Below are 14865 nucleotides of genomic sequence, written 5' to 3'. Positions count from 1 at the left end.
GTGCTGCCAGTTACCAGCAGCACAAAGGTAAGGACCAAAATGGTGGCCGCTGCGGGACCCGCCAGCAGCTGGCGAAAGAGTGGCAGCTGCCATTTTAGCACCATTTAATGCTAAGGCCACGAATTTCTAGCCCATATTTTCTTAAAGGTATGTTTGATGCCAGGACATCAGGATTTGACCTCCTTGTGCCTTTATACATTAAAAGGTCATTTTACAAAATCATGTTCCCAGTAATGAGCTTTGTCTGCTGAGAGCCATGTTGGGAATTTGGCCATGCACTTCCATGATTTTCCATCCATTATGACTCCCTGCTGAGGAACATAAATTCATAAAATTTCCCTTTCATTCTATTTACTAAGCTGTATATTAGTTTGTTTCCCTCAAGAATATCTAATTTAACAGAATCTAAAATTTAAAATATTTATACAGTGGCCTAGAATATCCACGGGGAGCCCGTGGCTCCATAATGAATCATAAATGCCAGGATGTGCCTATTGTAGCCTCGCCAAAGTTTCCGCGATCATGAGAAGGGGCAATGAGTAGGAGGCCTTCGGCGGTTTGGGGGTACAACTAGAGCGACCTCCCACAGAACAGGATGGAAATGCCAGCCAATGCCTGCTGGATCGAGGGTAGACTGTTGACTCCAACCCCCAAAGAAAGGGGAAGAGACTGCTTCCAGCAGCCCTCGGTGTTAAGGGGTTGTTTGTAATATTTTCTTAAAAGTTTTGTGGCATTTATCTTTGTGGATCCAGGTGCCAATCCCAGCCTCGAACCCCAGGTGGTTCCCACAGATGCCCATGTTCGCGAGGTACCTGGTTCAGGTCCCAACAGAGGGTCAGGGCATGAGAGTTTCCAACTTAGGGAGTCCCTGCCCCTGGCCTAGGTTCTGTTACGTCAATGGCCTTGTGAGGGCGAGCAGAGGCACCATTTCTACAAGGCCAGTTCAGAAACGTTGTCCCACAGCTGATTCCTGCTGAACAACCAGGCATTTTCAGCCTGTATATATTTTGCAAATGGTTCATACAGCAGGAGAAAATTGGGAAATTGTATGAGCAAGAAGAGCAGTCATGTAGAACTATTTCACCCAAAAGATGCCCAAGATGAGGAATAAATTACATGGGAAGGCTACTGGAGCGGACAGCATAGGCGGGTGCAACAGACAAGTACGTCTGATTCCAGAAGGAGAAGGGATTATGGGATATGGTAAGAAGGCAGATAGGTTGGACTTGTTTATTTAAGAAGATGGGCGGAAGTTTCAACACCAGTGGGAGCATAAAACTGGCGAGATTAATTTAGCGGCCCATTACACACACTGTCCAATTTTCCTTTCGATTGACTTCATTCAAGCGGGGCGTATAAAAGGTGGACGATCTAAAATTGCCCATTTTATGCCTCTGCCAAAGTTGAAGGCTATTTATGACAAATAGTGAAATTTCTGATTTCAGCTCTTTTTTTAAATAGCTAGGTCTAAAATGGAGATTTTCAGTAAGTTACAAAATGGCACACTTCAGCCTAGATTGGTCAAAAGATGGCTCTGTTGGAAGCCTATCTCATTTGTTAAAGCTTCTGTTGGGGGAGTGCTACTATGAAATGCTATTGCAAATTCTCCCATACGGCTTTTGTTACGACTCATTTTGGAACCCTCACTGGGCAGCAATGCTAAAGATTATATACTTATTAAATAAACAATGTGTGGAATTAGTACTGAGTCCACAGTCTTTTAGGGAGGCAGTTCTTACTGACCAGTTGCTCAGATGGATATCATTTTGAGACTATTCCTTATTCCAAAGGTGCAGGCAGTGCTGATGGAAGCAAATATGAGTGCTTGTCAGAGCTCACCTGGGTACAGATAACTGCAGCAACAAAAACAAGGGCTGCACCAGTAGAGACAAAACAATTTCCTGAGCACTGGTGAGATGACTGCATCAGCTGAGCCAAAGCCTGCACCAGTATTGTAAGTACATTGATCTAGGTGTCTGGTAAGTTCATATCCATTGGCTTTCAAGTAGGCAAATAACAGCTGATTGTATCAGTCTAAATGAACTAACACTGAGGTATAAAGACAGTACAGTGTCTTCTTCTGGTCTGTGCCTTGGCATTAAATCACTCGGTTCGTATTGGGACCTGAATCTAGATCAACAATTGTATTTTCATCCAATGTGCAAAAACACTGCTTATGTTTACCTAAGGAAGACTTTGAAAAAGAACTTTGGAGGATGGGAAGCAATGGAATAGCTACCCTATTTCCCCATTATTTCAACAATGTTCTCCTGTGAGAACGGCAGCAGGCAGAGTTGACACCTGAGGCATGTCAGGCAGAGCTGATTCAGCATCTTTAAACATTATGATTTCTTTCAATCTATTGAACAGATGCTTTATTATATTCCTTGAAATTTTTGACAGAATTCATAGTGCAAAATTACAATCAATTGTCAGGTACCAAATGTGACAGTCAATGGCAGGAAAGGTCTTCCTACAACTCAGACAAATCTTAAAAGATGAAACTTAAATGAGCATTTTAAAAATATTTTCATTAGAAATCATTAATTCAGTAACTAGAATTTATTGGAGCCTCTACCCACAGATGTAAAATTGAAGCAGTTTCTTTCACACTTGTGAAGCAGTACGACAGCCAACAGTGATGGAAGAAAAGCTGAAGAGAGATTGCATTGTTAATGCTCTGTTATCCTATGTAGGATAAAGATGAGAAATGATTCAAGAGTGAATTACTTGCTTTGGATCAGCTCCCCACAGTATGTAGAAAATGTCCAAAAAAATAGATTTGAAGAACATCTGCTTCAGGGAAGCCGAAGAGCTCATTCACTGGGCTAGAAGGTTTCCTACCAGTAAGATGGTGGTAATAGATTATACATTCCACAACCCACACAAAGCAGATTGAAAAATATTTTTTCATGTCCTGAGTTTTATAAGGGTTAACAATAAATTTGACATTAGCAACAACTTCAGGCAACAATATGGGAAAGAGACTAGTATGTAACAGCTGAAAATGATCGGAGCAGTAAAATACTGGCAATTTGTGGGTTTATATATACATCAATACAGTGTGTCATATTTGGGTCTTGAAAGTAGACTTTTGGCCAGTTTGATTAAAATCTAGTGGACAGATATGATGCATTTAAGAGGAAGCTAGATAAACATGTGAGGGAGAAAGGAATAGAATGTTATGCTGATAGGATTAGATGAAATGGGTGGGAGGAGACTCGTGTGGAGCATAAACATCAGCATGGGCCAGTTGGGCTGAACGGCCTGTTTCTGTGCTGTACATTCAATGTGTATAATTATGTTTTTCAATTGTGGGATATGTCAGCTATTATGATCCATAATACATGAGAGAAATAAGATTAATATGGTACTATCGCATGTCATAGATTAAGTGTACGACTTACTTTTATTTCAAATACAGTATACTTTAAGTTATACTCTTCAAGTATGTCTTCCTTGGTGAAGAAAGGTTCTACGATCGGGTCAGCTGTGACATGGATATAATTGTGCAGTTTGTCAGTCTTTGCAGAAAAATATGGCAGCTTCTCTAGGTACAGTATGACACTTGTCCTTTGCATATAGAATTTATCTGGCAAGTTATCCCTATCAGTGGATAGACAAAAAAAAATTAAACTTGCATCAAATACTGAAGGATAGAAATATATTGCTATAAAGTACAAAGTTGTATGATGCATTTACTGTTCCCACAACTTTGGTCATTTTGGAATGAGTATTATGTTTATTTCTGATATACTAAGTTCAAATGGAATATAGCCATTGATTTTCCAATTCTTTTTTAGACTAAACTAAACCTGCACCCTGAACTCACTGAGCAATTCTATTAGATATTTTTCAGACTATTTTCATTCCCACTAAGGAAATCTCTATCAGGAGATTCATTAAACAAATGAGCTAGCGATCTTCATGACACACTGCGGTAGGTTTTCATATTCTCTGCATGATTTTAATGGAATAAAAATTGGAGCGAGTTCTACAACGGGAAGGTGACACACTCTGCCAGATTTCCACCCAGGCGCTGAAGATGAAAATTTACCCCAATGCAGTCTAGACCACTTCCTCTAATCACACCATACACAGTAATCCAGCCAACATTAACACTGCAGCTATAGAAACAAGTCATAGAATCATAGAAAGTTACAGCACGGAAGGAGGCAATTTCAGCCCATCGTGTCTGCGCCAGCCAACAAAGAGCTATCCAGCCTAATCCCACTTCCCAGCTCTTGGTCCGTAGCCCTGCAGGTTACAGCATCCCAAGTGCACATCCAAGTACTTTTTAAATGTGGTTAGGGTTCCTGCCTCTACCACCCTTTTAGGCAGTGAGTTCCAAACCCTCACAACCCTCTGGGTGAAGAAATTTCCCCTGAAATCCCCTCTAAACCTTCCACAAATTACTTTAAATCTGTACTCCCTGGTTTTTGACCCATCTGCGAAGGGAAATAGGTCCTTTCTATCCACTTTATCTATGCCCCTCATACTTTTATACACCTCAATAAGGTCTCCCCTCAGCTTCCTCTGTTCCAAGGAAAGCAGACCCAGCCTATCCAGTCTTTCCTCATAGCTAAGATTCTCTACTCCCAGCAACATCCTTGTAAATCTCCTCTGTACCCTCTCCAGTGCAATCACATCTTTCCTGTAATGTGGTGACCAGAACTGCACGCAGTACTCTAGCTGAGGCCTAACTAGTGTTTTATACAGTTGAAGCATAACCCCCCTGCTCTTGTATTCTATGCCACGGCTAATAAAGGCAAGCATTCCGTATGCCTTCTTAACCACCTTATCCACCTGGCCTGCTACCTTCAGGGATCTGTGGACATGCACTCCAAGGTCCCTTTGTTTCTCTACACTACTCAGTGTCCTACCATTTAATGTGTATTCCTTTTCCTTGTTAGCCCTCCCCAAATGCATTACCTCACACTTCTCCGGATTGAATTCCATTTGCCACATGACCAATTTATTGATATCTTCCTGCAGTCTACAGCTTCCCTTTCTTCGGTATCAACCACACAGCCGATTTTAGTATCATCTGCAAACTTCGTAATCATACCCCCTATATTCAAGTCTAGATCATTGATATATATACCACAAAAAGCAAAGGACCTAGTACCAGACCAAATGTATTTCTCCACATGTGATGGTGATGACATCAGCTTCATGAATTGTTTTTCATATTTCATGGAAGAGACACCATAAACAAGGGCAGCACTGAGGAAAAAAGCAGTTCAGAGTGAAGCACACGTTAAATTAGTTTCTATTTAAAATACACATATCCATTTAAAATTTCCATCTAGACTTTTGGGGTGAAGTGGCACATGGGTGGGGATGCAAAACAGGTGGATTTGCATCGGTCGCCTGTTATACACTCCGCCTAATATTCAGTTATTGACTTCAATGGAACTGAATATCAAGCGTGTGGTATAATGCTCGGCAAATGCGACTGCGCCTGTTTTGCATCTCTATCCATGTCCAATTTCGCCCCATTTATTACTTGCGCAAGATAATAGAACTGGAATATGTAATGTTGAGAAATCCTTTATGTATCTTTAATATTATCAGTTAGCATATAAAATTCCTCCAAGGATTCTGAAGGTAAATTCCACCAGAATACTTCAGAAAAGTGGGTGATGATGAAGAATCAGTGTGTTGCATCATTCACAAAAGTTCTCAATTACATAAAAGTAATCCTAAACTATTTTTTTCGCTGTCTGATGCTGCCAGTGCCAAAACCAGCAATCTGGGGGCTGACAATTTCCAACCTTCCCTCCACCCAAAGATTAAGCACATTCTTTGACCTAAAAATTAAAAATGTTTGCTGTACATAATTATTCCAAACAATGGGAGCATGAGAACGATTATTTCCCTTGGTAAGACAATATGAACAAATACTGCTTTGGAAGAAAGAAGAAAGCAAGAGACTAAGGCCACAATTTTGTCAGCGGAGGCAGGTTCGCGTCGAGTTCCGGTCCCGCTGTCTGTTTCAGTGAGTTAACTGGGATTGCGCGTTACCTGGCCCAATCAGTGGGTTGGGGTCTGCTGCTCGCCACTGCTGACATCTTCAATTCAGCTGCATTTAAGGGGCCTATGCAGCCTTTGGGTTTTATTCACTTTCTGATGCTTCTCAGTGGTAGTATTTGCGAGATGACTGCTGCAAGAACCAAGGCTTCTCCCTGATTTGATGATGACTCCCTCCATGCTCTTGTGGAGGGAGTAAGAGGGCACAAGGAGGTTCTGTTTCCCTCCAATGGACGTAGGAAGCCTCCTCAGCAAACCAAGGCAGCCTGGCTGCAAATTGCCAGGTCTTTGTGTGCATGCACTTGGGTTCAGTGCAGGAAAAGGTTCAATGATCTGCTACACTCAGCAAAAGTGAGTATAACATCAACTTACCTTCAATCTGCTCCCCATCTCCTCTCATCACCATCTCCCTGCATTGTCAACCTACTCCTGCACATCCCAACTTATCCTTATATCCTTTGTACCCTTAACCATCCCTCTCTCTCTATGTACGGAATCACTCCACCATTCTACTATGTACCCCTCACACTCACTCTCACTGTTATGCAATGACAACAACTAACAGCGCACAGGGATGGCCCTTGGTATTGGCTCCTCACTCCATCTTTGTCTCCCTCTAAGCATCTATGCTATGGATTCTTTACACTCACTCCAACATTCTCGCTCAAACTCCACTTGTGTCCCTCATTGCAGGAAAAGAGAGCCCACAATAAGAGGGAGCGGGGGAGGACAAGAGGAGGGCCACCTTCCATGGCGCATTTAACCAATGCTGAGGAGGCTGCTATCAAGATTGTCAGAGGTGCAGAGGAGCTGGAAGTGGGTGACGGAGAGATGGGCGCAGTAGAGCAAGCTGGTGACAGAATAGATTTGCAACCCTCTCATTTAGATTTCATGAGTGACTGATATGGGGGGCGATTTTGCCAGCCCTGGGGAGGCGGGTATGGAGGCGAGATTGCCGGGAAAATGGCAGAATTTGGGGGCGGGTGCCCAACCCGCCCCCAACCCGCCTCCATGCCATCTTGCCAGGAGGCGGGTTGCCGTCCCACGCCGGGTCCCGTCTCCTTGGAGGCGGGGAGGGATTAAAGCCTATTAACTGCCTGTTAACAGGTAGTTAACAGGCAGAAAATAGGATTATCCCCTTTTTGCCCTCACAAGTGTGGGCTTCCCGAAGGCTCCAAAACCTGCCAGCTCAGCAAGTACTGAGTCTGCAGGGGTCGGTGGGGGGGGGGGTGGGGGCGGGGTGCAAAAGTGTGGTGTGAAGGTAAGTGATGGGTACAAGAGTGTAGAGGTGAGTATCTGAGGTAAGTGCTAAGTGTTTTTAAAATTGTACTTACCTTTGTTTCTTCCTGTAGGCTTCAGTCGGTCTGTATGTGGAGAGTCTCGCACCTCCGTGACCTCATCAAACTGCAGAGATTGTCACTGTTTGACAGCTTCACAGAGCTGTCAAACGATGACAATTCATCTGTCAAAAAAATTTTGACAGATGAAACGTCATACGTTGACATGCTCTGCAACCGGCTTTCCCTTGATTGGCCCGCTGGGCGGGCTTAACAAGGTCAATCAAGGGAAAATAGTGTGGGTTGGCCACAAATTGATGGAGGCGGGACATCAACCCGCCAAGCAGCAGTCCCGCCTCCAACTCGCCCCCAGTCACAAAATCACCCCCACAGCATCTGATGTTCATACAGATTGAGCTCTGATCATCTGCACAATGGGATGTGTCTACTATGTAAATATCACATGTCTAACTCATGCCTTTACTCCCCCACAGGACCATCGAGAGCCCCCCTCCCCACTGTCCAGGAGGAAGGGCCGGACAGATCCTCAAAGGAAGCTGCAGCCTCTGAGGGAGCAGCGCCAGCAGAAATGAGCGCAACCAGCACCAGCGTAGAGACACACACCTCGGTGGGTCCTTTGCGAGATAGATTAGTGTTGTCACCTGGTGTATCACAGCTCACAAGTGAGCATCAGCAGATGGTGAAGACAGGGACAACAGAGGAGATTCCTCGTCGGAGGGCACGGGACGCTCCTCGCTCTGCTCAGCTGCATGCGGACGCTGTGCCTCTGGGGCCATCCAGAAAGAGTGCGGAGCTGGAGCTTCAGGAACAAGTGCAGGAGTCTCTGACAAGGTTTGCAACCATGGTAACTGCGAGTGTGCAGAGAATGGAGGAGTCCATGTCAAACATGAGCAATGCCGTGGTGCACGCAATGGCGAATGTAGGTGCCGCCATGGAAAGGATGGCAACCTCCAAGGAGGACATAAATCGGCAGACACAGCAGAACATGGTAACACTTTTAAATAGATAGTCATCTATGGAGGATAGATGGGCATCTATTGAGGAAAGAAACCAGAGGTGCATGGACGGCCTTGTTATGAGGCAAGTCAGCACAGAAATGGGTCCTCATGGCCCCACCCATGTGCAGCAAGGTGCTCTCCAGCTACTTGCTAGCAGTGAAGTGCGGGTGACCAATGAGAGGGCTGTTGGTGACTGACAACAAGGAAGTGTGGGCTCCTCTCCAAGCACTCACACTGCCATGCCACTGTGGAGCCCTCGGTCAGAGCCCCAGATTCCTCACCCAACTGAGATGGCCGCAGGAGGAGCAGACTGTTGTGGAGCCCTCCCAGGCTCCCAAACCCAGAGGACACCTGCCAAAGGCATCTAAGCAGGCGCAGCAGAGAAGTGAGCAAGGTGCCTCCACATCTGCTGAAGCCACAGGGGAAGCACCATGTAGAAGCACGCATAAGAGAAAATTAACACACAAATAGTCACAAGGATAGTCACTTGGGTGTTTTGATATAATACAAAGTTACGTTTCTCATCATTATTTCAATTGTATTAAAGAAATGCGATGTCAAAGATTCAAAGAGTTGGCCTATGTGTGCTCAGTAATGGAAGTTGCACAGTGAGGGGTTAGGGCGCCTTTCATCTGTAGTGATGGTGGGGAGAGTAATAGGAAAGCAGAGTTTATTCTACAGATGCTGTATGGTGTGTTAAGAAGGTCGTGCAGACACTCATTTCATTTGTCAGCCACATGTGTTTGCTGCGTAAAGTTACGCGAAACTGGCATGGATTAGTGTATCCTTAGCCTCACAGCCAGCATGTGCTTGCGTGCTGGTGGAACTGGCACAGCTGCCTCTGCAAGGTCTTCCTCATCTGCTGCCTCCTCTGAGGAGGAGGAGAAGGCTGTGCGCTGTGCCACTTGTTCCTCAGGCAGCAGTAAGCCACACTGCTGTGCGATGTTGTGCAGGGCACAGCAGACCACGATGATTCTGGAGACCCTGGCCGGTGAGTACTGTAGGGCTCCACCAGATCTGTCGAGGCACCTGAATCGCATTTTGAGCAAGCCGATGGTTTGCTCTATGATGCTTCTGGTGGAAATGTGGCTCTCATTGTAAATGTGGCGCAGTGCAGCCCTGAACTGACTCCCTCTGCCCTGTGCAGCATCAGGTGGCTGAGGAGAAGGTTGGCACTCCTGTTTTTGGTGCTGCTGTTGTGCCTGGTTCTGCTGCTGCCGTGGCTGCTCTTCCTCCGATCTGAGGACTAGGATGAGAGAGTATAAATGGTTCCCATTCTGCTGGTATATATCTCAGTTGAGGAAGAGATGTTATAAGCATTCAGTCAATATGGGGAGAGGGTATTCCAAGGAGGTCACAATGCATATGGATTTCAGATTAAACACTTACAACCTCAATACACCTGCAAAATGTGTTCCAAAACCTCAAAACAGAAAGTTTTGGCATCTGAAAGTGAACTCATGTTGCAGGTCAGCTTTTATGCTGCAGGTGCAGCTGTCAACTATTCAGCTAGTTGCTGAATCCGGCACAATCAGCTGACGTGTTTGTCGCACGATGTGCAACACGCTGAAAATGTTGCAAAATGGGAAGAATCTCTCAAAATAGGATTATCCAGGCAGTTAACAAGCTGCTAACTGCCTTAAGTGGCTCTCCCACCACTTGGTGTCGGGTCTGATCGGAACTCGCAGACCTGACACTCTGTAAAGTTGCGTGGATACGGGATGGCAGCGGGTTCGCAACCCGCCATCAATCTTTTGATTTTAACTCCGGACCCGCCTCCAAACCCGCCCTCTGAGCGCCGGCAAAATCGCGGCCTAAGTGTGAGTACGTACACCAAAGGGCAGATATTCCTCTTTGGTGTATGTGGGGTAGGCTCAGTCCAGATGTAATGAAAAGGAAATAGAGGCAGAGACCTATTATGTCAAGCTGACCTGCTGAGTATTTCCAGCATTTTCTGTTGTTATTTTAGATCTAGTATTGTGCAATGAGACATGGTAAATTTATAACCTTATAGTAAAGGAGTCTCTGGGGGAGAGTAATCATAATATCATAGCAGTTTATATTGAGATTCAGAGTGATTTAGTTAAGTCCGAAACTAGGGTCTTAAATCTGAACAAAGCAAACTACGTAGATATGAGGGGTGAGTTGGCTATGGTAGATTGGGAAACTAGATTAAAAGATATGACAGGAGAAAAGCAATGGCAAGTATTACAAAAAAAAATCATAATTTGCAATGAATATACATTCCCATAAGAAATAAAAACCCACAGGAAAAGTGGTCCAACCATGGCTAACAAGAGAAGTTAAAGATATTATTAGATTAAAGAAAGAGGCTTATAATGTTGCTAAAAAGAGTAGTAAGCCTGAGGATTTGGAGGATTTTAGAATTCAGCAAAGGATGACCAAGAAATTGATAAAGAAAATAGATTATGAGAGTAAACTAGCAAGAGATATAAAAAGATTGTAAAAGCTTCTATAGGTATGTAAAAAGGAGGAGATTAGCAAAAGTAAACATGGGTCCCTTATAGGCGGAGACAGGAGAAATTATAATGGGGAATAAGGAAATGGCAGAAACATTAAACAAATGCACTGGGGTCCGTGTAGGCGCAATTGGAGGCGGGTCAGGTGGGAAATTTGAAATATCTTGCAGCGGGTTGGGGACCCGCCATCATCCCGCCCCCACGTGCCTTTCCCTCGGGCGCCTTTGCCGGCGCAGCAATGACCCGAACGGCAGAGGTGGGCCAGCTAATTTAAATCATTATGAGGTACTTGTCAGATCCTTAAGCGCCTTTTCACCCTACCTTTCAAATTTCCCTGGATGAGCACAGGAATCACGCAGCCTGAGGTGGAAGTTTAGTGGCCACTGATCCAGCTCTTTAGTGTACAGCATGAAAAGTACAATAAAAATTCCAATCTCAAAGCTGATCACTTTCATAAGGCAGATGCTGTTGCTGACTGCATTCTTAGTACAGATTTAGCTATCTAGAGGTTGCAAGTGTTTCCAGCAACGTCAGCATCCAGTGTCATCTCATTGATAGAACCTATCACACCATTGACAGATTGCTTCTGTCATCTCTACTTGACCTGCCATCTATTCCATCAGCATGTGCACCATTTATACTATCTCACCTTGGTCCTCAGAATCGGACCACGATGATCCCCAACACCAGCAGCACCAGGCACAGCAGCAGCACCAACAACACCACCACCAACCTGCTCCTCAAACACCTGATGTTGCACAGGACAGAGGGCATCAGCACATGGCTGCACCGCGCCAGAGGCGATACCCCCAACACAGGGTATACTGGCAGAGGATGAGCTTCCTCAATGTGACGGAGTAGCAATACCAAAGGAGGATCAGGCTATCGCGCCAGGTCATGATAGACCTGTGGGAGAGTAAAGAGATAAGTTAGATATGTCATATGAAGAATGGGTACCGATACCATTATGCACATGATGAACATTCACTGGCTGCTGAAATCAGTCCCCATATGAGTGACTGCTGTATGCCATGTAGCTGCATGATATATAATTCCATCACCAGGTTGCTGAGATGTCCCCCTCTCTCCATCTCCCACCTCCAGCTACTTGGCGAATCCAGAGACTTCCAAGGAAGCCTCCTCTGCTGATGTTAGGGTGGCCAATGATGGAGTGCCACCTCCGGTTCTCTCCCTCTCCCTCTTATTGTGGGGATCTCTTTTCCTGCAAGGAGGGAAAGAAGAAAAGGTTGAGTGAGAGTGATGGAATGAGTGTAAGGAATGAATTGGTTACATCCGTAGAAGGTGACTATGGTGGAGTGGGGTGGCAATGCCAAGTGGCCTCCTTGTGTGTTGTTAGTTTGTATGATTGCATTTGGATGAGGGTGGGTGTGAGGGGTGGCTAGTGAGATGGGAATTTGATAATGTAGATAGAGCGAGAGGGATGGGTGGACATGCAAGGTATGCTGGTGGGAGTAAGGATGAGCAGGGGTAGGGTTGGGAAGGTATGGTGATGGGAATGTGATGAGAGGCGCAGCAGGATGAAGTTGAGTGTGGCTTTGCACTCATCTTTCCTGATCTAATGAGATCATTGAAACATTTGCGGCACTGCACCCAGGTCCTCCTGACCACATCCCTGCTGTTGACCTCTGCTATTTGGAGCCAGACTCCTTTGGTCTCCTGGGGAGGTCTCTTCCACCCATTAGAAGGTAAGAGCACCCCCTGCATGCTCTCACTACCTCCACAAGCATATAGAGGGAGTCATCAGACAACCCAAGTGCAGCCCTCTGTCTCAGTGCAGTCATGTTTGGCACTCTTTGTAGCAGTCTAATTGTGCAGTGTGCTGCCTGCAAACTCCTAGATGAACCTTCAAATGCAATGTGGCCATGGTTCCTTTAAATATCCCAGCTGAAAACACATCATCGATTATGTCATCAGACCTGCACCATTTAATAGGGCTGGGTAACGCGCAGGGCGGCTTTAATAGGCCCCATTAACGGAAAGTCAATCTCAGGAGCGGCATGGTATGAAGAACGGGGTCACGACCCGCCATGGCGACCACCCGCACACGACCCGCCCAGGTACAGAAAACTCGAGCCTTTGTATCCGTCTTCACGGTAGCAGACAAAAAAAATTCTGGAAATAGGATTGTATAGAATATACGGCACAGAAACAGGCCATTCGGCCCAACCAGTCCATGCTGCTGTTTATGCTCCACTCGAGCCTCCTCCCATCTTTCCTCATCTAAATCTATCAGCATAACCCTCTATTCCCTTCTCCCTCATATGCTTGTCTAGCCTCCCCTTAAATGCATCTATACTATTCGCTTCAAACACTCCCTGTGATAGCGAGTTCCATATTCTCCCCATTCTTTGGGTAAAGATGTTTCTTCTGAATTCCCTATTGGATTTCTTGGTGACTATCTTATATTGATGGCCTCTAGTTATGCTCTTCCCCACAAGTGGAAACATTCTTTCTGTATCGATTCTATCAAAACCTTTCATAATTTTAAAGACCTCTATTAGGTCACCCCTCAGCCTTATTTTTTCAAGAGAAAAGAGACCCAGCCTGTTCATCCTTTCCTGATATGTATACCCTCGCATTTCTGGTATCATCCTTGTAGATCTTCTCTGCACCCTCTCCAGTGCCTCTAAATCCTTTTTATAATATGGCGGCCAGAACTGTACGCAGTACTCTAAGTGTGGATTAAACCAAAGTTCGATACAGGTTTAGCACAACTTCCCTACTTTTCAATTCTATACCTCTAGAAATAAACCCTAGTGCTTGGTTTGCTTTTTTTATGGCCTTGCTAACCTGTGTCGCAACTTTTAGTGATTTGTGTATTTGTACTCCAAGATCCCTTTGTTCCTCTATCCCACCTAGACTCGTACCCTCCAAGTAATAAGTGACCTCCCTATTCTTCCTACCAAAATGTGATACCTCACATTTATCTGTGTTGAACTTCATTTGCCAATTATATGCCCATTCTGCAAGTTTATTAATGTCCTCCTATAATTTGTTGCAGTCCTCCTCAGTATTGACTATCCCCCCCCAATTTGGTGTCATCTGCAAATTTAGAAATTGTGTTTTTGATTCCAAAATCTAAATCATTAATATAAATTGTGAACAGTGGTCCCAGCACTGATCCTTGTGGAACACCATTACCCACCTTCTGCCACTGTGAATAGCTACCCTTTACCCCTACTCTCTGCTTTCTGTCTTGAAGCCAGCTAGCTTTCCATTCTGCTACTTGTCCCCTGACTCTGCATTCTCTAAACTTGTTCATCAGTCTATTATGTGGTACCTTATCGAAGGCCTTTTGAAAATCTAGATAAATTACATCTACTGCATTACCATTGTCTACTTTCTCTGTTACCCTTTCAAAAAATTCAATGAGGTTGGTCAAGCAAGGCTTTCCCTTTTGAAATCTATGCTGACTAATCATTACTATGTTTTGGTTTCTAGATGTTCTTCTATTTTCTTCTTTAGTAGGGATCCACTATTTTTCCTACCACTGATGTTAAGCTGACTGGTCTATAATTCCCTGGACATGCTCTATAATTCCCTGGACATGCTCTATCCCCCTTCTTAAATATAGGTATTACCTTAGCTATCTGCCAGTACTCTGGCACTATGCCTTTTTTTAATGAACGGGGAACCAAAGGTTTAGTGGGAATGAAGAACTTAAAAAAATTAGTATTAGCCCACTAGTAAAGAAATAGTACTGGAGAAATTAATGGGACTAAAAGCCGACAAATCCCCTGGACCTGCTGGCCTGCATCCTATGATTTTAAAAGAGGTGGCTACAGAGATAGTGGATGTATTGGTTTTGGTCTTCCAGAATTTCCTAGATTCTAGAATGTTCCCGCGGGATTGGAAGGTAGCAAATGTTGTTCCGCTATTCAAGAAAGGAGGGAGAGAGAAAACAAAACTATAGGCCAATTAGCCTGACATCAGTCGTAGAGAAAATGTTAGAATCTATTATTATGGACATGGTAACAGGGTACTTAGAAAATCAGAATAAGATTAGGCAGGGTTAACACAGATTTATGAAAGGGA

The 14865-nt window shown here is 44.6% G+C and overlaps 1 protein-coding gene across 1 annotated transcript in view; it reads right to left on the bottom strand.

Annotated features, from left to right (window-relative positions):
• The window catches only part of LOC147115217 (uncharacterized), a 64073-nt gene that overhangs the window by 24394 nt on the left and 24814 nt on the right, over window positions 1-14865 (bottom strand). Inside the window, exon 4 of the mRNA XM_085992137.1 lies at window positions 3408-3606. Within this exon, the coding sequence (XP_085848263.1) occupies window positions 3408-3606 (199 nt within the window). The remainder of the gene's footprint in view (window positions 1-3407; window positions 3607-14865) is intronic.

Source organism: Somniosus microcephalus, chromosome 7, assembly GCF_052327205.1.
Source record: "Somniosus microcephalus isolate GS21.2 chromosome 7, FLI_Smic_1.0, whole genome shotgun sequence".
Taxonomy (NCBI): Eukaryota; Metazoa; Chordata; class Chondrichthyes; order Squaliformes; family Somniosidae; genus Somniosus; species Somniosus microcephalus.
This window is presented reverse-complemented; position numbering and strand designations above follow the sequence as displayed.